Source organism: Budorcas taxicolor, chromosome 11, assembly GCF_023091745.1.
Source record: "Budorcas taxicolor isolate Tak-1 chromosome 11, Takin1.1, whole genome shotgun sequence".
NCBI lineage: Eukaryota > Metazoa > Chordata > Mammalia > Artiodactyla > Bovidae > Budorcas > Budorcas taxicolor.
The window spans coordinates 130,714,556-130,741,269 of record NC_068920.1 but is presented as its reverse complement, the minus strand read 5'-3'; the positions used below and the strand labels follow the sequence as shown (position 1 = coordinate 130,741,269).

Here is a 26,714-nt window from a genome sequence, read left to right as displayed (position 1 = left end):
TTCTGTCTCCCTCATAATACCTAAACTTGACTCATGGAAGGCCCAGGACTCATGGAATGTCAGATGAATGGGAATTCCCTTCCACCCACATGTAGGTCTTGCACCTCTAGGAATGTAACCCTAAGACATACCCAGAGGACGCAGTAAGATGCAGATGGGGAGCAGGGCCAGGCAGGAGCCGAGGCATGCCACCATCGTGATGTTTCTCTGGAATGATGCTCGGGGGGAGGGACCTTGTTGATGATCCAAACTTCTTCCTCCACCGACTGGTAAACAGCAGTCTCAGATGGAGGCATATTTGCCCCCAGGGGCACAGAGCTGAGCTGAGACTCCAAGGCACACCATGAAGACCAGCAACAACTCCCTCTGCTCAAACCCAATTTCCCAGGTCTCAGAGCCTTGGCTTCTCAGCAGCATCCCCATGCTTCTCTCTGACACAAACCTTTTACTTCTCTGGCCAGTTTTTCTCTGGCTAATCTTTAAATAATTAGCAGTCTAATGATTAGGATTGGGATGCAGTCCTTGGAGTTTTCTCTTTTCTCCCTCCATCCTCTCTCCCTAGGCAGACTCATCCCACATCTGGAATGGCCATCTGACTCCCACTTGACTCTGGTTCAGAATTCTCTGCAGAGTTTTCGATCCATTCATCTGCTGCCCCTCTGGCATCTCCTGAGTATCCAAAGTGACACTTATGAAGACTTCTGAAGTCTTCCCTCAGCATTCTTCCAAACCCTTCCTCCCTGCCCTGTGGTCCCTACTCAGCATGTGAACCACTGTCTGGGCCAGTGCACAGTCCAGAAATGGAGACAATTTTCCTCCCCTCTTGTGCATAATCTGTAGGTTTGACTTCCTGAGCATCTCTACATCCCCACCACCATCAGCCTGCTTCAGACCTCCTCCACCTCCTGCCCAAAAGCTGACAGTCTCCTGTCCGGGCTCCCTATAGTCCCTAGTCCACTCAGCCATCAGTCCACTTTTAAAAATATTAGGTAGATCCTGTCACTTTCCCATTTTGATCCTTCATTGGCTCCTGGTCTCTCTTGGGTTAAAGGCCCAGGTGTGACTGAGACCTATGAGGTTTGAATAGCCCCTCCTACCTCCCCTGGCTCTATCTCCCTTCTCTCCGCATTGCAGTCACCCTGGCTTTTCCCAGGATCCTGCTAATCATAGAGTCTTGAAATGAGCCCAGAAAAGATCCCTTGCCCACATGTTTCCATATTCTTATCTTACATGCATTTGTAAAACAAATTCATGTTTCCCTCTCTAGCTGCCTAGAATCTAAGCTCCATGAGGTCAAGGGCCTCCCAGGGCACATAGAAGTAGCTCAGGAAGCATGTGTTGGCTCTTAGGTCTATCTCAGGGGTGATGTGCCTGGATTCCAGTCATCGAGCTATGGGCAGATGTGTGCCATCCTGTGCTGGGTAAGGTGTGAGCACCTGGGCTGGCACTGGGGGGAGTGGGCTGGGAGAGAGCGGATGTGGAGAGGGCTTGGAGTACAAGATCCAGGGAGGTGATGGTCACAGGGAAAAAGGCCTGCTGACTAAGGGACTTGGCTTTGGATTTGGGGAAGAATTGCTTTGTCTCCTGACAATATGTGATGGGAGGAAGGAGAATCCTTTTGATCATAAGGTGAGCAGTTCTTGTTTTCTCTTTAAATCATTAACACACACTGGAGACTCATGAGGTGATTTAAAGTCCAGAATTAATGAAACTCAGCAATGAATGATATGTTGGGGCTGAGGAGATAAAGTTTTTAAGAGTAATTCTTGGGTCTGTCTACAACCACTATTGCCATTTGCTGTAGGAATGCAAATGAATGTAGGAAAATCATATGTTCAGTTCTCAGTTTCTTGAGTTTGAGGTCCTATAAAACATCATAGTGGAGATACTGAGTCAATCAATCTATGAGTTCATGGGATTTGAAGGTCGGAAGAGAGGACTGGCTGGGAATTGAAATGTGGGAGTTACCAATGCATAGGTTTTAAATGAAGCCATGAGTTGGAGAGGGGCTGTACATGAGATCACCTTGGGAGACAGGGAATGAGACAGAGTAGGGTCCAGGCCAGCATCCTGAGAAGCCGGCAAAGGAAGGTGGAAAACAACAGCTGGAGAGAAGAAACCAAGAAACTAGAAGCATGCGGGTCATTTTCTGAGAAGAGGGGTAGCAGTCAGGGAAGGAACAACCTGGAATGAACAAAAGCAAGGCAAAACCCTGCTGTGTCTAGGGTTTTGAGGACAGGCCTTTGGGGCAGAAGAATCAGTATTAAAAACCGGGCCTCATCTGTATTCTGTGTGATCTTGGGCAGATTTCTAAACCTTTCTGTGGTTTATCAGAGTCTGTTTTCAGATATGTTACAGTATGAAAATGGACAAGGCTTAGAATGGAGAAAATCAGGAATTTGAAAATTCCTTTTTCCCAGGCTTTCTGTTTGGGTTATAACCAATTATGAAACCCTCCAGTTATAAACAAGGTCCTTCTAGAACCAGAAATAAGAACAGGCTGACCTGCCTCAGTCAACAGTGCCCTGAAGAGAGGCACACAGGTGCTCCCTGGAAAACAGAGTTTGCGGTGACAAAGCTCCTCAGAACTAAGCCTGATCCAGGCCTGTCTGTCCTGGTGGCTGGAACTCAGCACCAATCTGCCCAGCAGGCCCCCTGCATTAGTGCCCTGGGACAGAAGGGACCCCACCCATGCCCAGGCCACTCGCACAGCCCTCACCCCAGGTGATGCTCATCAAAGGTAAACAGGGAGCCAGCCAAGCAGACACACTCAAGCATCATCATCATTACCGAAGCTATTAACACTGCACACAGTGTGTGTGGGGGTGGCTGATGGCCAGCCCCACAGCAAGCTGGTGATGCCAGACTGCAGCCATCCCCTGTCCCACAGCCAAAGGCCCAGAGGCCCCTCCTGGATCAGCAGCGTGGATCAAAGACGTTGACAGCCGGTAAGCTGCCCTGATTTCGGTGGTAGACAGGCTCTTTTCCTCCTCTGGCTCCGTGGTCTGGGAGACACCCTCCTGGCTGGAGGTCTGCTCTGAACACAGGCCAGGGAGGCATGTGGGGTCAGGCCATGATGGCTGAGGCTGCGGGAGCCAGGAGCCTCCCAGCATGGGCTTTAAGCATGTGAGATTCCCAGGAAAGACCAGGAGACTTTGGTTATACCCTTTGGATTTGAAGGACAGATCATAACTCTCCAAGGATGCAAAAAGGGTCAAATAAGAGAAAGCTTAGCCACATAGCACAGTTCTATGTGTCCGCCCCACCCCACCCCACAGTGGGCAGAGTGTTCTCACCACCACTTCTCTCCCCCAGGGCATTCTCTGACCCCTGCCCCAGGGACCTCGGCTCTAGAAGCTACAGAGAAGAGCTTCTCCTGCATTCTAGTGCCTACTGGCTATGCTGGCCAGCCTGTCTCCACAGAAGGCCCCTTCCCAGAAAGTTCAGAGGTGTGGCCCCTGGGTTTTAGTTGGTATCTGCTAGTGCGAGGTCTGTGCCAAGTCTCTGTGACTTGAACTTGGCCATTCCTGGGCTGCAGTAGACAGGGCAAGTGCCCTGGGTTCTACCCTGAGTAGCTGAGCAACTGGGCAAGTTCCTAATCCTCTTTGGGTTTTCATTTCTCATCGGTAAAACTGGCCTAAAATCTCCATTGCTGCAAGTGTTCCGGGGTGACTCAGCCCTGCAAGATGAGTGGGAAAGAGCCCTGGACTTGACACAGGGACTACAAGACCTAGCTCACAGTCAGAGACCGGCCCTGCTGCTTTCTTTGCCTCACTCTTCTCCACTGTACAATGGGGGTGGAAGGGACTGACGAGATGGCTGCTAAGGTTCAGGTGCCCTCTGACCAGTTCTGACCTAATCCCTGCTGCGTTCCTGCCTCTGGGTGGGATCCTCCCTGGGAGGGAAAGTATGTCACCAGCAGAGATGGAGCAGGGCATCCTTCTCTGGTCTGCTGGTCCTCCTGAGAGGGAGCCACAGAGGACAGCATCTCCCCTACAGGTTAGTGGGTGCCCCAGGCCTGGGCTGTGAGGCAGTCAGGCTAGGTGGTCTGCTCAAACTCAGTGCCCAGGAGCGAATGGTCACATTGCCAGACTCTCCCGCTAAACTGGGTACATGGGCCAGGGGCTGCCCTCCACCAATGCACCATCAAGAACCTTCCTGGGCTTCAGTGGGCTCATCTCTCAGTCATGCCAAGAAGAAACTAACAGACATGGAGGTAGAAGCCTTGGGTCAGAACCTCCTGTTTACAACTTACTGGTTGGGTGACTTCAGTTGTGGCTTTTAACCCCCATGGATATAGCTGGTATTAAACAAGATAACATTCATTTATGAGTTGGATTAGAAGATGCCTGGCACCTAGTAGGTGCTTAGCAAATGCTGTTCAAGTCTTCACCTGGGTGTAGGTGCATAAGGTGTACAGATGGGGAAAGGCATTGACGATGCCCCATGCCCAGCCCTGCTTGGTAGGGCAAAGGTGCGGGGGAGGGGGGGAAGAGGTTTGGGAGCAGTCCTGGCTGATCATTTCAGGCTGCAGATTGCCCCATCGGCTCACTCAGTGTTGTGGGAGTACTACGATCTTCCATGTGCTGGGAGGCGTAGAGGTTGGGAAGCACTGGGGGGCCTGGGGAGGCTCAGCGTCTGGAGATGGTGGGTGAGAGAGGGGAGAGAGGGACAACAAGTGTGTGACTTGAGGATGTCAGAGTTCATGCTGGGGATGCCTCACACTCCTCATCTGTAAATGCTAGTCAGATGATTCCCTTCTCTGTGCAAAGGGCTGTGTTGGAGGGGGTGCTCTGTATGCTTGAAGGAGGCAGCTCATCTCACCGCTTCCCCAGTTGCCATGCTCCTCTTCTTTGTATGGCATGTAAGAATGGAATTCATGCCATCAATTTCACAGGTTAGGAAACCAGGAAGAGGAAAGGCCTGCTGGTGAACTGTAGCCCACGCAGCCTGCGACTCAAGGACTGGGCGTCTCCAGACACCAGGATCTGGCCCTGTCCCATTTACTCCCTGACCTCGGGAGGAAATCCCAGAGTTTTTATCCAATCTGTTCACGTGGGTTTCCTCTCTGGAGGGGCTTCCAGGTCAGTCTGACTGTCAGCATCCATAGCCTGTTCTGGCATCAAGCCGCATCCCCTGGATCTTTGGTTCATCCAGATCAGCAGAGATGAAGCTTCTTCATTCCTCAGTGCTGGGTACTGGGCAGGCCTAGCTCCACTAGAATCCATCATTGAACTTGATGCCCAAGTTTCTGTCTAATTTAGAATGTCTGAGGATAAAACCAAGGCCAGGGTATTTTTCTTTCTTTCTTTTTTTGGCTGCTCAGCATGCGGGATCTTACTTCCCTGTCTGGGGATGGAACCCACTCTCCCTGCATTGGAAGCATGGGATCTTAACCACTGGCCAAGCAGGGAAGTCCCCCACAGGTATTTTTCTTAAAAGCTTTCCAGGTGATTCCATTGTGCAGCCAGGCTTGAGAACCACAAGGTGGGAGAATAATGGTATGACCTAGGGGAAGACCGTGGGCTGAGTGCCTCAATATTGCTTCTCCATTATTTTTCCCATCCTGCTACATGGTATTGGAATATCATGCCTCTCTCTCCTCAGTGTTCTATTCTAAAACAGAATGTGTATTCCCTTCATCTTTTCTATTCTGCACTATTGAGCTGATCTTTTTATAGCAGTCTTGGTTTCTTTCCTTTTTATTATTTCATTCATTCATGCATTTGTCCAACATTGAATGAATACCTGCTGCAACAGGCAATGTGCCAGCGGCTGGGGACATAGCAAAGGACAAAGAGGTCAGGTCTCATGAAGTGAAGTGTGCATTCTACTGGGATTTATCCTCTTGTTCTTTCTCTTTTTATTAATAAGGCTGTGATACTTGAAAATCATATTTTTTTCCTAGACCTCCATTCATTTTGTCTCTTACTGATTCACTTCTTAAATAAACTCTTATCTTTAGTATATTGACTGTAAGAAAATCCTCTGCCCCAGGCAAACTAAATCTGCTCAGTCACTCACACTGGACAGTGTTTTACCGGTGTGTGTGTACACATAGGCTTGTGTTTTGTATCCACAGGAACACGCGTCTGGGTAACATTCAGGTCTGGAGATGCCTAATCCAAGCCTCCTTTTACTTCTGTGACCATGAAGGGCTAGGAGAACATAGATTTGGTTAGACCAGCTGTCACTTTGCCCTTGGAGAATATCCAACCAATGAATGAAGATTTGTTGAAGGCCTTGTATGTGCAAGACATCAAGCTAGGTGCTCTGTGGGGAGGGGTTCCAGGAATGCTAAGACGGCAGGAAGAGAAAGCCCCAACCTCTCCCTCAGGAAACCCACCAGGATCGTGGGGCTATTTCCATGCAGGGCTGAGTGACACAAGGCTGTCATGGTGAAGGCCAGCAGGTGCTTCAGAAAAGCCAAAACTTGGGGCAGACACTTCTCAGGGCCTGATTGTCATCTGTGCAGATTATTCTGAAACGGACACTCCTGGTTCCACCCCTCCCACAGTTCTGGCGTGTACCCTTCCTCTTCCAGCTGTGGACCTTCTTTAGAATAGGCCCCAATGGGTACTTGTCCTAAATAACAGGCACACACTTCAACCTCATTGCCAGAGCGCGCCTAGGAGCTGAAGACTAGATTTTCCTTTGTTCAAAGAAGAGGATAATTTTATTTACTCCTTGCTCACAACCGTCTAAAAGCTTGGTTTGTACTTTCCTCCCAAGGCCCAGATCTAGTCACAAGGATGGCGGGCTTCACAGGTGGCGCTAGTGGTAAAGAACCCACCTGCCAGTGAAGGAGAGGTAACAGAGATGGGTTCGATCCCAGGGTCAGAAAGATCCTCTGGAGAAGAAAACGGCAACCTAGCACAGGATTCTTGCCTGGAGAATCCCCCGGTCAGAGGAGCCTGGCGGGCTACAGTCCATGGGGTCCCAGAGTTGCACGTGACTGAGCGACTGGGTCACTTTCCACCATGGCTTCTAGCTCCTGGCACATGGGAATTTGGGGTGGCTGGATCCTTCCCCAGAGGGAAAAACAAATCAGCTTTCTTTTTTGTGAAGTCTAGGGACTTCTTTGTGGATCTGATCAACTACTCTCTGAGGTAGTGGTTTTCTTTCTTTCCTTTTTACTGTGATCCATGTTTAGAAACATATTGTAATATTATAGCACCAGGTTTAGTTGAAATTAAAGTTTCTTAGAACATTACTTATCCTTACTATATACAATGCACTCCATTACATTATATCCTTTTCAGTTTTTTTTTAATGGGATTACTATCCACCAAATAAAATTCTTAGGATAATAATAGATTGTAACCCTCCAGTTTGAAAAGTACTCTTCTGAGGCCCCTTTAATCCACACAGGCCCTGTGGCCGAGGCTTAGTCTAGCGCCCCCTTGTGGATTCTTAGACAACAGCAAAGTGAAAGTGAAAGTTCCTCAGTCCTGCCAGACTCTTTTTCGGCCCCATGGACTACACAGTCCGTGGAATTCTCCAGGCCAGAATACTGGAGTGGGTATCCTTTCTCTTCTCCAAGTGATCTTCCCAACCTAGGGATCGAACCCAGGTCTCCCGCATTACAGGTGGATTCCTTACCAACTGAGCCACAAGGGAAGCCCTTAGCTTTTTCAGCACCAGGAACTAACAGCAAGCACATAGCTTTTTCAGTCACCAAAATGCCTTCTGACCAAGGCATGGACTGCCATCCCTGAAAGATTTGAATTCCTAGGGCCGTGCCTTTCCCTAAAGGAACATCTGCTGAATGTTGCTAAAATCTGAAATGGAGCACCTTCCAGTCTCTAGGACATGTCCTCATAGGATATTTTAGTAGCAAAAATCGGAGAACAAGTTTATAAACTTTGGGAGTTTGGCAAGTCCTTTTCCCCTTGATTTCGCAGCTGCTAACAGATCACAAAGGTCATTGGTGCTAATTAGACTAAGACGTGTGAAGAGCACACCACAGAGGGGGACAGGGGTGCCCGAGAAATGTTATTCCCCCACTACCACGCAGCTGATGAGAGTTCCTTGATTCACTGACAGGACTCAAAGATTTTTTTTTATCTAAGAGGTAATTCAGTATACAAAAATGCTTCACAAAGGTTCAAGATGGTTTTAAATCACTTCTCAGTTTTTCTAAATGGAAGGGGTGAGAGATTGGTGCGTGTGTCACTCCGGTTGGGCCATAATGGTCCTGCAGAGAAGCAGTAAGCGATGGAAGGGGATGCATGGATTCCGGGCTGTTTCTGTCCATTGCTCATCATGCTTGCCACTCCACCTGCAACTGACCTAAGCGTGAGTGAGGACCTATGAACACTCATGCAGCCCAAGCAAGTTGAGGGATGCTCCTCAAAGCTGCTAGTGGCCTGGAGCTGACTCCTGGACTCCTAACATCATCATAGAATGGGAGCTTTGGGTCTCTCATTGAGCTTATGGGCAAATTGGTGAAGACAACGAATGTCATGGACTTCCCTGGGCAGTCCAGTGGCTGAGACTCCATGCTTCCACTGCAGAGAATGTGGGTTTGATCCCTGGTCAGGGAACCAAGATGCCCTATGCTGGGCGATGAGGCCAAAAAGTGGGAACTTATGTACACCCGTGGCGGATTCATGTTGATGTATGACAAAACCAATACAGTATTGTAAAGTTAAAAAAAAAAAAAAAGAATAAAACAGAGAACAAGGGACAGATGCTCAGAAGTATCTATGCTCAAATGACCCCTGCAGACTCATATTGGGTTTACTACTTCTTCCTTCTCTGCCTTGTGTGCCACCCTCTGCCAGGCTCCAGGGCCAGTGGATGGCCAGCTGGTCAAGTTAAATAAGTGCCTCCACACCCCTGGTGTGACCTGAGACCTTCGTGTCACCCTGAGGCTGAGCCTTTGGCATAGCTAAACCTGTGGTCACCCACAAGCCACGTTATTCTGAGCAGGTGAGGAAGGAAGACATCTTAATATCTGGAAGTCAGAAGCAAAGGGGCCACTCACTTGGTCTTCACTTTATACTTAAGACAATCCAACTATGATTTTATGCAATTGAGGAAAATGGCAGCAGATCAAGACTTGAGGCTGGATGATAGAAACCAGCTCCAGTCTCCTGGTTAGATCTCAGGAGCCAGGCTCTCAGCCTTGGTGCTGTTAGGGTGGCCATAATGCGAGGATGATTTAAATACATCTGTTTTATTAACCATGGGCCATCATTCCTTGATACTTGCGGGAAAAAATTTCAGCTTCACCCTCAAGACTCCTTTGTCACCCATGCTTTAAATTTCAGCTCCATCTGCTCAGCCTAGACCCAGCCCAGTATTCTGGCTTTGTTTGCCCAAAGGAAGCTTCTGGTTCTATCCAATGAGCTCCATGGCTCATCTCTTGGCTTACATCTGTCACTTCAACATGCAGCCAGTAAGTGTGTGGCAGGCACTTCAGCCCCACACTCCTGACCACCCATGGCTTTGGGGGTTGGGGGTCTGAGAAAACCTCTCTGCACCAAGCAAACTAGGGAGCCCGTCGGTGCTCCTGAGACGCTGTGGGAACACATCGCACACTCAAAGCCCTCACGTTTGGAGGTGGCCGTTTGGTTTGCAGATGTTACAAGGTACTTTCAGTCCTGTCAAGGCTTTCATTTCCAGAACTCACAGCAGAAAAACTGGGGCTAACCTAAGGGATGACCCCAAGCTCTGACCCGGGATTCTAGCCCAGCACCTTCCATTTCCAGTGCCCGGACACGAGCAATTTCTGGGCCCTCACCATCCTGGAAGGCCACTCGAAGGGGGCTATGTCCTGGCCTTCTGGTGCCTTTGCCTAGAATGTGCCACCCATCTTTGACCCATCTACCTTGAGAAGTCTTCTGCCTAAATGTTAATATTTATCATTTACAGCTGGCCACGGCCCCTCTCAAAGGTGAAGACAATAAAATTTATGACTGGCGCTCTATCAGACAACAGAGGAGCATAAAAGCCGCAGGAAGAGTGAGAGCCCATTAGTCTGCAGACATCTGGAAGGTTCCGGCATGGGGCTGCTGCCCTGCGCTTTCCTCCTGGGGCTGCTACTGCTTCTGGGGCAAGGTAAGTCCACTTTTTGCTCATCGGGCAACGAATGGCTTGGCCCTGCAGGTGTCCCACGTTGCTTCACTTGGAGCTTGGGAGAGGAGCAGGCAGGTTGCAAAGCAGAGATTTGAGTGCCTACAGCTGTGGGGAAGAGGCGGGTCTTGAAACAGGCGAGAAGGTGCAGGCGGGCTGCAGCCCTGTGGTGGGGAAGCAAGCAGTGGCTGCTCCTCTGTGCTGTGTGGTCTTGGGCAAGTTCTACCTCCTTGGACCTTGATTCTTAACATGGAGATATTAATACCTCTGCTACCACTAATGGTAAGCCCATTAGTATGATCGCATGGGCTATGCTTGTTTTTTTGGCTGAAAGGGGAGAGGGAGGCAGATTTGATGGCCCCATGCTTTTTAGGGATACTGGCCCTGATTGAAATGAGAGGTCGCCCAGCCAGGGCTCTGGACTCCTCAGAGCTAATGGTTAGAAGACTGGGCCTCTGCCCCTCTTCTCCTGGCCCCTGGCTCTTCCTTTCTCCCTTTGTCTAGAAAGGCAGAATAAATCTGAAGTAGACCTTAAAGATGACTTTTTTACTCTCTCCAAATGAGAGGCCTGGGCCCAGAGTGGGAAAGCCCTGGAGGCCCCTGATGGAGAGGAGGAGATGGGGACAGAGGCCAGGGCCCACTGGCGTCCAAGCCCTGCTTCTGCTAATTACCTAGGATATGTCGCCGCTTTCTCAGAGTCTCTGGGGTGGGAGGTAGGTGTGGTGGTGGAAGATGGTACCTGCTCAGCTCCCTGTATGGGAAGACTGCATTTTCCTGACTATTCCTGAGGCTTGCTGCTGCTGCTGCTAAGTCGTTGTCCGACTCTGTTACCCCATAGACGGAAGCCCTCCAGGCTCCTCTGTCCCTGGTATTCTCCAGGCAAGAATATTGGAGTGGGTTGCCATTTCCTTCTCCAATACATGAAAGTGAAAAGTGAAAGGGAAGTCGCTAAGTCGTGTCCGACTCTTCGTGACCCCATGGACCGCAGCCCACCAGGCTCCTCTGTCCATGGGATTTTCCAGGCAAGAGTACTGGAGTGGGGTGCCATCGCCTTCTCCGTCCTGAGGCCTAGGAATCTTTATTGACCATTTGAATTCCTCTTTTGTGAAGTGCCTATTCTTGTGTGTTTCCCATCTTTTTCCCAAAGGTTTGTCCTTTTTCCTACTTTATTTTGTTTCAGTTTTTAATATGTGCTGTGCACTTGCCGTTCGTTTGGTATAACCAAAAATATCTTCTGTTCTGGGTGCTTGTTTTTCCAGTCTCTTTATAGAGACTTTAAGAGAGCAAAATTCTAAATTTAGGGGGAAGTAAATTCACCAGGAAACCCCAGAGGAAGACCACCCAAATGAGAACAACTGGAGGCATTTATTCTGAGGTTGCTTCCCAGGTGGCACAGTGGTAAAGAATCTGCCTGCCAATGCAGGAGATGCCGAGAGACCTGGGTTCCATCCCTGGGTTGGGAAGATCCCCTGGAGAAGGAAATGGCAGCCCACTCCAGTATTCTTACCTGTAAAATCCCCTGGACAGAGAAGCCTGGCAGGATAATGTCCTTGGGGTCACAAAGAGCCAGGCACGACTGAGCACATCAGTGTGTTACTCCAAAGTTGCTATGGCCAGGAGGCAGCTGCTATCATTTGTGTTGGGCAGAGATGCCTTCAAGACAGGCAGAGGAGTGGGAAAGCTTGATGACCAAAAAGGAAGGTTTCAGGGGTGCTCTGATTGGCAGCAGTTGCCAGAGGGAAAGTAGCTGCAGGTGGCTAACTGGAAGGCAGGCCCTAGGAAACATACTCGGCTTCTCTGGTCCGTCCTGTGTTGGGAGCAGAGACAAAAGTAGGGGTATTGGAGACGTGGACCAGGTCCTGACTGTGCTAGGCTGTTTGCTGCGGGAGTGCTGGTGGGGCTTCCTTGCCTGTCTACTGCAGACGTGTGGGTCAAAGGTGTATTGTCAACTATGGTCTGGCTATTGTCTGTTTGTATATTACCTGTCCATTTCTAAAGTTTCTAAATCTTTTCTGGTTTGTGCTTTTGGTGCTGTCTTTAAGAACTTCTCTCTGGTCTCTGGGTCAAGAAGATATTATCCTGTATTTCCTTGTAAAAGTTTTATAAATTTGCTTTTTCCCCTGGATCTTTTTAAAGACATCCAGGATTGATTTTTGTGACTAATGTAAGAGCAGAACCATCCCCCTCCTTTTTTTTTTCCCTAAATCGTACAGATGTGTCCGACTCTGACTCTCTTTAACCCCGTGGGCTGTACAGTTCATGGAATTCCCCAGGCCAGAATACTGGAGTGGGTAGACATTCCCTTCTCCAGGGGATCTTCCTGACCCAGGAATTGAACCGGAGTCTCCTACCTTGCAGGCGGATTCTTTACCAGCTGAGCTATCAGGGAAGCCCCAGTGGTTTTTTTTCTCTCACACAATGTCTGATTGTCTCAACACCATTGAACTGTTGGTTGCTTCCTCGGCTCTGTTCACATATAAAGGATTCACAAGTGCCTGCATCTGTTTGAAATCTGTTTTGCTTTACTGGCTGCTTTCCCTATTTTTGTGCCAGGAGCACATTATCTTAATTCTATAGGTTTATAGTAAGCTTTATTATTGGGAAAAACAAGTCTATTTTATCTTCTTCCTTAGAAGTGACTTGGCTTTGAACTTTCATATAAATTTTACTATTTGTCAATTTCTACCCCCCCCAAAAAACCTGTCAGACTTTTGATAGAAATTGCTTTGAATTCTATGAATTAAGTTTAGGGGAAAATAAATATCTTTACAATATTGAGTCTTCTTTAATGTCACTCAATGCTTCATAGTTTTCTCTGCGGTCTTGCATATGTCGTATTCATTTTTTTCTTAGTTATATGATTCTTTTGGTGTAGGATAAATGGAATGTTGAATTATCATTTTGAAAATGTTATTGATATATAGAAATAAATTTTTATTTTGTACCCAATTAAACTCTTGGGCTTCCCTGGTAGTTCAGACAGTAAAGAGTCTGCCTACAGTGCAGGTTTGATGCCTGGGTTGGGAAGATCCCCTGGAGAAGGAAATGGCAACCCATTCCAGTATCCTTGCCTGGAAAATTCCATGGACGAGAAGCCTGGCAGGCTATAATCCATGAAGTCGCCAAGAATTGGATACAACTGAGCGACTTCACATGTACAAACTTAAACATCTTAATAAGTTACCTGTATATTCTTTTGAATTTTCTGTAGATGCAACCCTGCTAGCGAGGACAGTTCGGTTGCTCTTTTTTCAACCTGTATATCTTTTCTTTCTTTAGCCTTACTGTGCTGGCTGGTGCCTCCAACTACAATTTTTTCATAGCAGTGATGGTTGGAGGCACGCTTGTCTTATTTCTTGTCTTATTTTCCAAAGAAAAATATTTTTAATGTTTCATCAGTACGTGCGGTGTTTGCAGGCTTTTCTGTAAGTACTCTTTATAAGACTAAGAAAGTTCTAATTTATTCCTAATTCGCTAAGAGGTTTAAAAAAAAATTGTGAGTGGGTGTTGAATTTTATCTAATGCTTTTTTTTGCACTTATTGAGATGATTGTATAATTTACTCTAACATGGTGAATAAGTTAATTGGCTTTGTTTTATTTTGTCCACTTTTTCAGTCATTGCTTGTTAGATTTACCAAAGACCACACACTGTGCTTATTTTCCTGCCTCTTTAATCCCTTTTAATCTACAATAGTTCTTTAGCCTTTTTTCCCTGCTTTCTTTATTTTGTATTTTTGTGTTCTTGAAAAATTGAGGCTTGCTCTTTTGTGCACTGCAGTTTGAATTTTTCCAAATTGTTTCCTTATTGCTACAGTCAGACTAAACTCTTCAGGTAGAAATACAACATAGATTAGTGTTGTGTCCTTGATGTATAACATTTAGGGATACATGTGATATTAGCAAATAATTTCATTGATGTTAAACTTGATAATTTGGTTAAGATGGTGTCTGCCATATTTCTCCTTTGTAAAGGTACCTCCCCATGGGATTTATAATTTGTAGGGAGATACCAAGTGACTGCTCTTATAACTAATGGTTTTAACATCCATTGATAAATTTTGCCTGAATTATTACCATGGTGAGTGTAAGCTGTGGTTTTTAAATGTCTATCATTTCCTCTTCTACTGTTGGCATTCCTGTTGAAAAAAATTCTCTTCTAAAAATACCCCATTCTTTGAGATTTATCTTTCATAAAAGATAAAATGGACTTATGGATTCTTTTTTTAATCAGCATGTTATAAACCCAGCCTTGTGCTTACTCATTTTGATGCTCAAGTTATTGGCCTGTGAGAGCCTCTCCAAGCTGACTTCTCTTTCCTCATCAATTTTTAAGCACTTCTAACTTTATGGAACAAGTTATTCAGACTAACCCCTTTTCCCTATTTCAGCCATGCAGTTAGCAATGCCTTTAAGATGTTAATTGATAGGGGATTTTATTTAGATCCAGGTGCTAGCTGTATTCATTGCTGCTGGAGAGTCATTATGTCTAAGCTCTCTCAGCGCAGAGCTCAGAAACATAGTTTTCTTTTTAAAAAGATGTGTTTATACAGATGTCTCTACTTTTAGTTAGGTTAGGGTTTTATCTCCTTGTCCTCTTCCAGACTTGTATTTTCCTTATCCCGCAGTGCAAACCAGCTTTACAAAAACTCGATACATTTGCTCATTTGTTGAATCCTATAGTACATACAATATTAGAATTACTACAATACTATACCACAAACAGATGAAGTTCAAAATCTTTGTTTTTTTGTCCTTAGACTGTTCGTTCTGTTCCACTCAGGGTATGTAATCAAAATATTTTGATCAAAATCACTTGTATTAACTCTTTTCTTCTCTCTGTGTGGTTATCTATTTGACATATAATTTTGTTTCTGTTTGTATTCAATTATAGGGTTTCTCCCGTTCTTGTTGATTTTTACTTTTTTTTTAAGATTTTTTTTTTTTTGATGAGGACTATTTTTAAAATCTTGATTGAATTTGTTACAATATTGCTTCTGTTTTATGTTTTGTTTTGCTTTTTTTGGCCATGAGACGTATGGGATCTTAGCCTCCCGATCAGGGATTGAACCGATACCGCCTGCATTAGAAGACAAAATCTTAACCACTGAACCATCAGGGAAGCCCCTCACTTTATTTTTTTAATATATAAAACATTAACATGGTTCAAGAGTCAAGGCAATGTGAAAAGATATACTCAGAATTTCCATTCCTGTGCCTAGCCTTCCCATCCCATTTCTGCCTGTCCCCGTAGGTAACAGATTTAATTATTGTCATATCCTTTCTATGTTTTGCTTTGCAAATATATATTATTTTTCTTCTTGCACAAAGATAAACTATTATACATTTCTTCTTCATCCTGTTTTTTTCTTTTTCATTTAATAGTGTATCCTGAAATTACATTATATCTGTTCAGATATCTTTTTAACTTTTTTCCCAACTATAGGATATTTCATTGTGTACCACATGTATTCAGTCAGTCTCCCGACATGAGTATTAGGTTGCTTCCAATATTCTGCTATTTTAGGTAATGCTGTCATGAACAATCATATACATGTGTCTCTTTTATGTTTTGGGAGGTATAGCTTAGGGCAAATTCCTAAAACTGGGATTTCTGGGTCAAAGGATAAGTACACAAATGGTTAGATATTACCAAATTTCCCCCAGCCATAGGGATTGTACCATTTTACATTCATATATATATATATATATATATATATATAAATAAATATATAAATGCCTACTTCTTCATAGCTTGACAATAGAGTATATTGTCAGGCCTTAGAATTCTTGAAATGTCACAGATGAGAAGTAGTATTTTAGTTAAATTCTCTGATTGCAAAGGAAGATGTCTTAAAAAAAAAAATCCTGTATTTTCAGGTGCCAAAAAGCAATGAGAGGGTAAGTTCCAAAAGTATCAACACTTTTCAAGTCTCACGCTTACACTGGGACTTGCATAATGTCCCACTGACCAAAGCCATTCCCACGGCCAACCCCGGGCTTAAGGGGTGGAGAACTTAACCTCTTCTCTTGCTGGGAGGAACAGCAGCGTTATATTGCCAAGAGACATACATTCAAGGATAGGAAGAATTTGTGATTATTTTTCAATCTACTTTACCTACTTCCTTGCTCTTGTTTTCTGGGATTTTCATAGCTATTTTGCATGTTTATTTTTCTATATGAGTCTTAGAATCAATTTACCTAGCTTCAGAAAAAAGAAAGGTATTGCTGTTTTATTGAAATTGCCTTAAATTAGTAAACAGAGGAAAATAAGCTTATTCAGAAGTGTTTTATCTCATATTATTATAAATGTCTTCCATTATATTTGCTAACTGAGCCAGGCCATATACTGTTGTATGTGAAGGTTTTTAATTTTTATGTGAATTTTATACTTTATATCTTGCTAAATCATTTTATTGTTTGGATAAGGTTTAACGCTGATTCTTAGAGTTTTCAAGGTTACTCTCACGTTATCAATAGTTGTCCTTTTCCTGACTTTGCTTTTCTGATTGCATTGTCTGCTCCAATACAGTGCTAAACAGCAAGGGAGAGAGTGGGAATTCCCACTCTATTCCTGACTTTAGTAGAAAACATTTTCGTTGTTCAGCTAGATGACGGGCTTTGGGAATTATACATATATACACATAAATTATGTTTTGTGTGTTCACATTAAGGAAGTATCCACAACTTTCTGTTTTCTTGAGTGTGTTTACATTTATCAGAAATGAATGTTAAAGCTGTTGAAGGTCTTTTCAGCTTCTATGGAAACAATCTTTTTCCTTTCAGACTTTTGAAAATTGGTTTCATTGTTCAAATTTAATTTACATTTAGTTCTCTATCAAATTTGCAATGTCACTTTAAAAAATAATTTTGTATTCCTATAAATATCCTCAAATTTCTTTTATTTTTAAAAAACAGCAGTTCTATAATTTTTGTCTATAATTTCAGTCTTCAAAGTTTTTGATCTATTTTCTGCTTTGTTTTTTTCTGCTAATACTTGCTCCTGGATATGTTGTTTGTTTATGTGCTTGGTTACTTTTTAGTGTGTGATGCTTTAACTCCTTGAAAAACTAAGATTCGCTGAGGCCTAGGATGAAGATGCCTGTCTTTAGAGACTATGAACATTATCTGTCAGGCACCTGGGGCACTACCATTATGCCCTTCAAAATAAATTCATGAGGTTCAGTAGAACAGCCAAGCCCCATGCTAAGCACTGTCAATATATAACAACTTCCCTTTAAGAGGGGTGTACTGTTCTCCTCATTTTATAGATGAGAAAACTGAGACTCAGAAGTTAAATAACTTGCCCAAGTTCATCCAGCTAATAAGCACCGAAGCCAGAATTCAGTTCTGAGTCCACAAAAAAGGCCTTTCACCACCTTCCTGCATCACAATAGAGCCCAACAGAGGAAAGAACCAAACCAGAGCTTTTGTTCAAGCTTTAAAATGGACTCAAAAAACCCATATGAAAACAGATTCCTGTTCTGAAAGTTTCAGTTTAGAAAAGTTTTGATTTAGAAAACTGAAACATCCCTATCTCAAAACTGCAATTTGCTAAAGCAAGTTGGCAAGGAAGCCCTATGCCTAATAAAATACAATTTTCTCTAGAATTTCACTTTCCTGGCAGGGGTCAGAAGTTCTCCAGGAGACTGTCATACTAGTAAATGAAGGCTTTTGGCTTGGTAGCACACCCAGGCCAGGCCTGTTGCTGCAAAGCCAAAGATGGGAACTGGGCGAAGTCATTCTGTGAGGAAAGGAATGCCTCTTTTATTATTAGAACAAGTAAAGTTAGTCAATGTTTGTTTTACAAGGGCCTGCAGTCCTTCCTGGAGGTTACCAGTACAGTCTTCTAGAAATAGTCTCTTTCCAATTAACAGAAAGCAACCGTGAAGGACTTCTGGTTGGCCCAGATCCTTCCAGTTATTGATGGGGGAGGTGGGAGGAGGCAGGGGCGCTTTCTCAAGTCACCTGTCTAGTTAGTGCAGAGCCAACCCGGAGCTCTGGTGTCAGACTCTCTCCTCTACATCAGATGCCTGAATCCCTATTCCCACCCCCGCTTCAACTCACACACTTGCCTCCGAATTCCTGCCCTGAGTAGTAGGCACAGGTATGGGGTTTTCTCTGGGGGCTCAGGAGTCCTACTTTTCTGGAATGTCATCTGCACCTTGTAGATATTGAAGATTTCATTGTCACTCCTCATTTTCATCTAGTTGCATTTTTGCTACTGTCAGTTAACTGTCTGAGCACCCTTCCTAGAATCCAAGTAGGGCTGAGCCTGGTTGGGAAATAAAAAACCAAATGTAAGGAAGCCTCTGGGGAGAGAGAACTGATCTGCATAAAATCACTGGAGAAGAATTAAGCACCGAAATAGGTGCAAGTAGATGTAATAAAAGCAGCAGGATTCAGAGAACTGAGAGACGAATGTGGGCTGGAGAAGTTTCACGTGGGAGTTGGAACTCAATTAAGTGCTGGGGATGAGTGGGATTAACGTAAAGACAGAGGAACAGGGAGGGCATCCGAGTCGGGAAAACAGCATACCCAAAGGCAAAGTCAGGGCTCAATGTGCTGGGTTTGAGGAGCAGGGAGCAGTCCTGCCGGACAGCAGTGCAGGATTGGTGTCGGGGGAGGTGACAAGTTAGGTAAAGTGCGGTCTTGGAATCCTTCAGTTCAGTTCAGTCGCTCAGTCATGTCCGACTCTTTGCGACCCCATGGACTGCAGCACGCCAGGACTCCCTGTCCATCACCAACCCCTGGAATTTACTCAAACTCATGTCCATCGAGTCGGTGATGCCATCCAACCATCTCATCCTTTGTTGTCCCCTTCTCCCACCTTCAATCTTTCCCAGCATCAGCGTCTTTTTGAATGAAATTTCAAATTTGAAATCCTTAGATGAGAACAATAGAATATCAGAGTGTCTTAAGACTTAGAGACTTCTAAAATGATTTAATCCAAATCTGTTATTTTACATTTAAAAAAACTAAACCCTATATGTAAAATAGACAAATAACAAGGTCCTACAGTATAGCATTAAGTAAAAATGTTAGTTGCTGAGTAGTGTCTGACTCTTTGCCACCCCATGGACTGTAGCCTGTGAGACTCCTCTGTCCATGGAATTCTCCAGGCAAGAATACTGGAGTTGGTTGCCATTGCCTCCTCCAGAGGATCTTCCCAACCCAGGGATCGAACCCAGGTTTCCTGTATTGCAGGCGGATTCTTTACTGTCTGAGCTGCCAAGGAAGCTTAGGAAACTACATTAAAATCATGTAATAAACCATGTTGTGAAAGAATAGGAAAAAGTGTGTGTGTGTGTGTGTATATATATATATAAAACTGAATCACTTTGCTGTACACCAGAAGCTAACATAACATTGTAAATCAACTATAGTTCAATTAAAATTTAAAAGCCCCCCAAAACTAACCCTCAGAGAGGTTAAGTGACTGGCTCAAGGTCACGCAACAAGCCTAGGGTTTGGATTTGTAGTATTGGGAAGTGGGAACTATTCAGTGTTCTTCAGCAGGGGAGCGGCCTAATGGAAGTGGTATTCTGAGCAGGATGAGCCTGCTGGCTTCAGACATGAAAGGTCATGAGCTGAAAGAGGAGACAGACTGGTGAGTCAGTGGGCCTGGCTCCTAGAAAAAGGCCCCGCATGGTGTTTGCTGGGCTCTGGCAAGGCCTGCTTTCCTCCTGGCTTAGGTAGCCGTTTCCTCTTACACTGCTGCATCTCAGGGAGAAGCAGTGGTCCTCAGGCAATGGTCCCTTCTTCACACAAGCAGGTAGTTTTCCAGGGAACTCCAAGCCCTTCATAGATCCATGAGCTTGAGAATAAAGCAGCTTTCCAAATGGGAAAATTCCCTTGGGATTCCATGATTAGTGTCCAAGCAATTCACAAAGGCTCTGACAATTTCTCCCCAAGAATTGTTCTTCCCATTTACCTGGTGGGAAACAGAGAACTGGAGTGAAGGCCTGGGAGTCAGTGGGGACAGGTCCAAGGGGTCCTGAGTTTCCATCTGGGTCTTCAAGTCTAGACACTTTGATTCCAGGAGTAGCCTCTTTGTGATGCCTCGGAGCAGTTTTCAGGCATGAGTTAAATCACCAAGGTAAACGTGAATTCTCTAGTTATATGAGGAAATCCCAAAACATTGAGACTGGAAGGATCTGAAAAGGGTCTACGCTTGGTCATCTCTCTGATATTGAAATTTGAATAATCATAGCTACCACTTACTGAATCTTCACCATGTGTCAGATGCTGCGCTTTGTGTTTACATGTGTTTAATCCTGACAGCAACTCCATGAGGCAATGATTATCAACCTTATCTTAAAAGGGAGGAAATGGAGGTCTGGAGAGATTGACCAGACCAAGGGTGTCCAGTCTTCCCTGGTGGCTCAGAGTTTAAAGCATCTGCCTCCAATGCGGGAGACCTGGGTTCGATCCCTGGGTCGGGAAGATTCCCCTGGAGAAGGAAATGGTAACCCACTCCAGTATTCTTGCCTGGAGAATCCCATGGACAAGCTCCTAACACCTGTCTGATGTGTGCCACTCGCTCACCTTGGTCCTCAGCCTCTGCCTGGACCAGGTGCCCTGAGTGGCCCATTCTTGTTGAGGTAGCCCAGGCTATTCTACCAAGGGACAATCTATCTCCACTGGTCCTGTCCTGGTTTGGGGCTCATGTGGAACACCACCATCCCCCTTGGTTTTCCAGTCCTTTCAGATCCTGAAGGAAGTTCTCGTATATCCCCCCTAACCTTCCCATTTCTGGTCTTAAAATGATATCTGACTATCCTTCAATGTGTCCTACCTGTTCTTTGATCTTTCCTTCTTTCTTGTCTTCAGATTAAATATTTCTGTTGCTTCAGTTGCCCCGTGCTATCCTGCTCAGTGTTAGCTTGCTGACTATACAGTTTTGTTATTTTGGCATTTGATTATAGCATGCATCCCTGTCCTATTAAAGTCTAATATAAATAAATGAGTGGGCTTCCCTGGTGGTTCATATGGTAAAAAATCTGCCTGCAATGTGGGAGAAGGGAATGGCAGGGATCAAACCTGGGCCCCCTGCACTGAGAGCACAATCTTAGCCACTGGACTACCAGGGAAGTCCCCTTTTTAATTTTTTTTTTTTTATATCAAGTTTGGTAAACTTTTTGTCTATAAAGGGCCAAATGGTAAATATTTGGTTTTGTGGATCATGTATGGTCTCTACCACAAGTTCTTATTTGTTTTATAACCCTTTAAAATGTAAATATCATTCTTGTCTAGTGAACCATATAAAAATAAGCTGTGGGCAAATTTGATCTGCGGGTCATAATTTGTTGACTTCTGTTTTATACAGGCAATTTTAGTTCGGATTTACCTCCATATTTACTCTTTGTGTACTTCATTTCTTTTTATATTACCATGCTTCCACATGGGATCATCTTCCTTTTAGCATTTTAAATAGATCATTCCACTGCCTTCTGGCCTCCACCATTTTCCATAAGTCAGCTGTTTATCATAATGTCGGTCTCCTATACATTAAAAGCTGTTTTTCTTCTGCTGAGTTTTGTTTACCTCAGCTTTAATCTACATCTAGACACATCAGTTATTACAGTTGATGTGTCCAGGGAAAATTGTGTTTTTCTTACCTAAAGTGGTTTTTTTGTTTGTTTGCTTTTGTTTCTTCCCTGCTTCTTTGTTTCAGCCATTATCTCTTAATCTCTTAATTTTCAGCCTCCCTCTCTCTGCCTCTCCTGGGACTCATTACCTGGTTATTTTGTATGCTTGACAATACCCACACACTTCTGATGCTCTATTCATTTTTCTTCAATTTCTTTTCCTCTGTATTTTTCAGAAAGGTACTTTCTATTGATCTACCTTTAAGTTTACAGATTCCTTTTCTCTGCCATCTCAAGTCTGTTACTGAGACCATCTAGTAAAATTTTCAGTTATTTTAATTATCACTTCTGGACTTTTTAAATATAGCTTCTATTTGTTGAGTCTCTAACCTTTTTTTTTTTTCTTTAAAAAAGAATTTTTTCTTTAATTCTTTGAACATATATATGATAGCTACTTTGAAAACCTTGCCTGCAAAACTCAACATCTGGGCCCACTCAGAGCCAGTTTTCATTGGTTCCCGGACTAGTTTTTCACTGGCTAGTTTTCATGGAAAACTGGACATGTCTGATAAAATGGAGCATTCTGCTTTATTTTTCTGAGGATTCTTGGTTCATTTTTCAGTTTCTTGCCTCAACTTAAGCTGCTTCCCTCACAGAGGGCAGACACTGGTGTCTTTGCTCAGTGTTTTCTTTTCTTTTTTAACCTGGCATTCTAGGAATCACCCTGGGTTGGCATGATTAATGATTTTGAAAAAAATAGTGGTGGCCAAAGACCTTGAGTTTCTCAGGCTCTGTTCTTAAGTTTGTTTTCACTTAAATTTTACTTGAGTTGTACAAGTTGTTTGTATATTTTGGAAATTAAGCCCTTGCCAGTCACACCGCTTGCAAATATTTTGTCCCATTCTGTAGGTTGCCTTTTTGGTTTTTTGTTTTATAGTTTCCTTTGCTGTGCAGCTTGGACAGCAAAGAGATCCAACCAGTCCATCCTAAAGGAAATGAGTCCTGAATATTCACTGGGAGGACTGATGCTGAAGCTGAAACTCCAATAGTTTGGCCACCTGATGCAAAGAACTGATTCATTGGAAAAGACCCTGATGCTGGGAAAGATTGAAGGCGGGAGGAGAGGGGGACGACAGAGGATGAGATGGTTGGATGGCATCACCAGCTCAATGGACATGAGTTTGAGTAAGCTCCAGGAGTTGGTGATGGACAGGGAGTCCTGGCATGCTGCAGTCCATGGGGTCGCAAAGAGTTGGACATGACTGAGTGACTGAACTGAACTTGCTGTGCAAAAGCTTGTAAATTTGATTCAGGTCCCATTTTGTTCATTTTTATCTGTACTGCCTTGGGAGACTGACCTAAGAAAACATTGATACGATTCATGTCAGAGAATGTTTTTCCTATGCTCTCTTCTGGGAGTTTTGTGGTGTCATGTCATGACATCTTCATGTCGTGTCTTTACATCTTTAAGCCATTTTGAGTTTATTTTTGTGTATGGTGAGAAGGGTGTTCTCTGACTTCATCGATTTACATACAGTAGTCTGACTTTTCCAACACCACTTGCCAAAGAGACGTTTTTCCATCGTATATTCTTGCCTCCTTTGTCAAGGATTAATTGACTGTATGTGTCTGGGTATATTTTTGGGGTCTCTGTTCTGTTCCATTGATTTATATGTCTGTTTTTGTGCTGATACCACATTGTTTTGAGTATTGTAGCTTTATGGTATTGTCTGAAGGAGGGCTATGCCTCCTGCTTTATACTTTTACTTCAGGATTACTGTGGCAATTCTGGATCTTTTCCATGTCAATTTTAGGATTATTTGTGAAAAATGTCATGAGTAATTTGATAGAGATCACATTAAGTCTGTAGATTGTTTTGGGTAGTATCGTCATTTTAACTATTAATTCTCCCAATCCAAGGGCATGGGACAGCTTTCTATTTACTTGAATAATTTTCAGTTTCCTTTATTAATGTTTTGCAGTTCTCAGCATATAAGTCTCTCACCTCCTTGGTCAGTGTTAGTCATGTCCGACTCTTTGTGACCCCACGGACTGTAGGCTGCCAGGCTCCTCCATCCATGAAACTCTCTGGCAAGAATACTGGAGTGGGTTGCCATTTCCTTCTTCACCTCCTTGGTCAAGTTTATCCTTAAGTATTTTTTAATGCAATATTAAAAGTTTTTTGTTTTAACATTGTCTCTCTGATATTTCATTGTTAGTGCAAAGAAGTGCAGCTGATTTTCGTATGTTAATCTTGTATCCTACTGCCTTGAGAATTTATCAGTCTAGTAGTTTTGCTGTGGAGTCTTTAGGGTTTTCTACATATAAAATCATGTCACCTGCATATAATGACAATTTTACCTCTTCCCTTACAATTTGAATACCTTTTATTTCTTTTTCTTGTCTGATCTTTGTGGCTAGGACTTCAACCACTATGTTGAATAGAAGACGCGGGAGTGGGCATCCTTGTCTTGTTCCAGATTTTAGCAGGAAGGCTTTCACCTTTTCACTGTTGAATATTATATTGACTGTGGGTTTGTTATAAATAGCTTTTATTATGTTGAGATATGTTTCCTTTATACCCACTTGTGGTAAGAGTTTTTATCATGAATGGATATTGAGTTTTGTCAGTGCTTCTTCTGCATCTGTTGAGGTGATCATGAGGTTTTTGTCTTTTATGTGGTATATCACATTGATTGATTGGCCTATATTCAACCATCCTAGTGAACTTGGGATGAATCCCATTTGGCTGTGGTGTGTGATCTTTTTTATGTGTTGCTGAAGTAAGGAAAATGATTAGACATTCAGGTATGACCTAAATCAAATCCCTTATGACTATACAGTGGAAGTGAGAAATAGATTTAAGGGACTGGATCTGATAGAGTGCCTGATGAACTATGAATGGAGGTTCGTGACATTGTACAGGAGACAGGGATCAAGACCATCCGCATGGAAAAGAAATGCAAAAAAGCAAAATGGCTGTCTGGGGAGACCTTACAAATAGCTGTGAAAAGAAGAGAGGCAAAAAGCAAAGGAGAAAAGGAAAGATATAAGCATCTGAATGCAGAGTTCCAAGAATAGCAAGGAGAGATAAGAAAGCCTTCCTCAGCGATCAATGCAAAGAAATAGAGGAAAACAACAGAATGGGAAAGACTAGAGATCTCTTCAAGAAGATTAGAGATACCAAGGGTACATTTCATGCAAAGATGTGCTTGATAAAGGACAGAAATGATATGGACCTAACAGAAGCAGAAGATATTAAGAAGAGGTGGCAAGAATACACAGAAGAACTGTACAAAAAAGATCTTCATGACCCAGATAATCACAATGGTGTGATCACTCACCTAGAGTCAGACATCCTGGAATGTGAAGTCAAGTGGGCCTTAGGAAGTATCACTATGAACAAAGCTAGTGGAGGTGATGAAATTCCAGTTGAACTATTTCAAATCCTGAAAGATGATGCTGTGAAAGTGCTGCACTCAATATGCCAGCAAATTTGGAAAACTCAGCAGTGGCCACAGGACTGGAAAAGGTCCGTTTTCATTCCAATCCCAAAGAAAGGCAATGCCAAAGAATGCTCAAACTACCACACAATTGCACTCATCTCACACTCTAGTAAAGTAATGCTCAAAATTCTCCAAGCTAGGCTTCAGCAATATGTGAAATGTGAAGCTGGTTTTAGAAGAGGCAGAGGAACCAGAGATCAAATTGCCAACATCCGCTGGATCATGGAAATGGAAATACACTCTTGACCCTCATGAAACTCCAGATGAATTCTTTTCAGGTTCAGGAAGCAAAACTGCAGAAGTAGGCTGGAGTGGAAAAGAGATCAAGCCCCCTCTCCCCAAGTCAGGCCTCCCTTTGGCCTTGTCTGATGCTGTCTGGGGGTTCTCGCATGGCATGCCCATTCAGGGAATGTGCACCCTGGACAGAGAACTGGGAGGAGAGAAGCCAGAGGGAGCAAGGGAGCCAGACCTCTGATTACATATCAGTATCATAAATGTTTCTTGACGCTGTTGAAGTAAGCATCAAGATTATATATCAGTGTGAAAAAGAAAGCTCAAGATACAGCATTAAAGGAGCTTGTAGGATATAATATTGCATCCACACTGATTACAACTGAATGAAAAGTGAGACTGATCAGGAGCCTGATGGTGAACATGAGTGTGAGCACATGAAACCACTCTTGGCTATAGGGGTACTGGACACCATGGGTGATTGTTTTCCTTCCTTTATTTAGAGTGCTGTTACTGTGCTAGTGGTTCAGACGGTAAAGCGTCTGTCTGCAATGCAGGAGACCCGGATTCGATCCCTGGGTTGGGAAGATACCCTGGAGAAGGAAATGGCAGTCCACTCCAGTATTCTTGCCTGGAAAACCCCATGGACCACAGAGCCTGGTAGGCTACTGTCCATGGGGTCGCAAAGTCGGACATGACTGAACGACTTCACTTTCCCTTTCACTTTACTGTGCTACACCCTAATTTGTGTATTTAGAAAGCTAAAGGTTTGATGGGGAAACTCATTGGCTTATAAAGTGAGTCTCTCATTGTACATAAAATTTTTTAAAAACGAAGTTTTAAAAGACTGGCACGAAGTAAGCTGGGACGAGAACAGTGTCTTAGCAGTCTCTCCACCTGTCTTCCTCTTCATTTCATGTTCAGTAAGATGTCTGAAGACAGCCCTTGTCCAGCTATTATGTACAGTCATGGCTATTGGGAATGCCACTATTAGCTCTTAAGCTCACATCACCCTTCAGACTGTTCCAGAATGTCCTCCGCTTTCCCTGATTCATCCCGGATCCCCAAACAACAGCAGTTATTTGTCCGACATCACTCTCCCCTAGAGTTCTGCCCTTCACTAAGGAACCCACAAAGCAATCTGCGGTAATGTTGTCTGTGCAAGATATTGGGTTATTGCTAACCCCTCCCAGATGACACTTTTGCTTCACAACCTGGGGATTCTGCCCTAAGAGACTGCGTTAATGGATGTACAGGGTCCCAAACAACGGAGGTGATAGAGAAACGGAACCTGGACTTTCCTAACAC

General features: G+C 44.0%; 1 protein-coding gene across 1 annotated transcript in view; it reads left to right on the top strand.

Annotated features, from left to right (window-relative positions):
* The first annotated feature begins 10,010 nt into the window (after positions 1 to 10,010).
* Positions 10,011 to 26,714, top strand: part of PLB1 (phospholipase B1) — a 121,575-nt gene continuing 104,871 nt past the window's right edge. The window contains exon 1 of the mRNA XM_052648262.1: positions 10,011 to 10,065. Coding sequence (XP_052504222.1) covers positions 10,011 to 10,065 — 55 coding nt within the window. The remainder of the gene's footprint in view (positions 10,066 to 26,714) is intronic.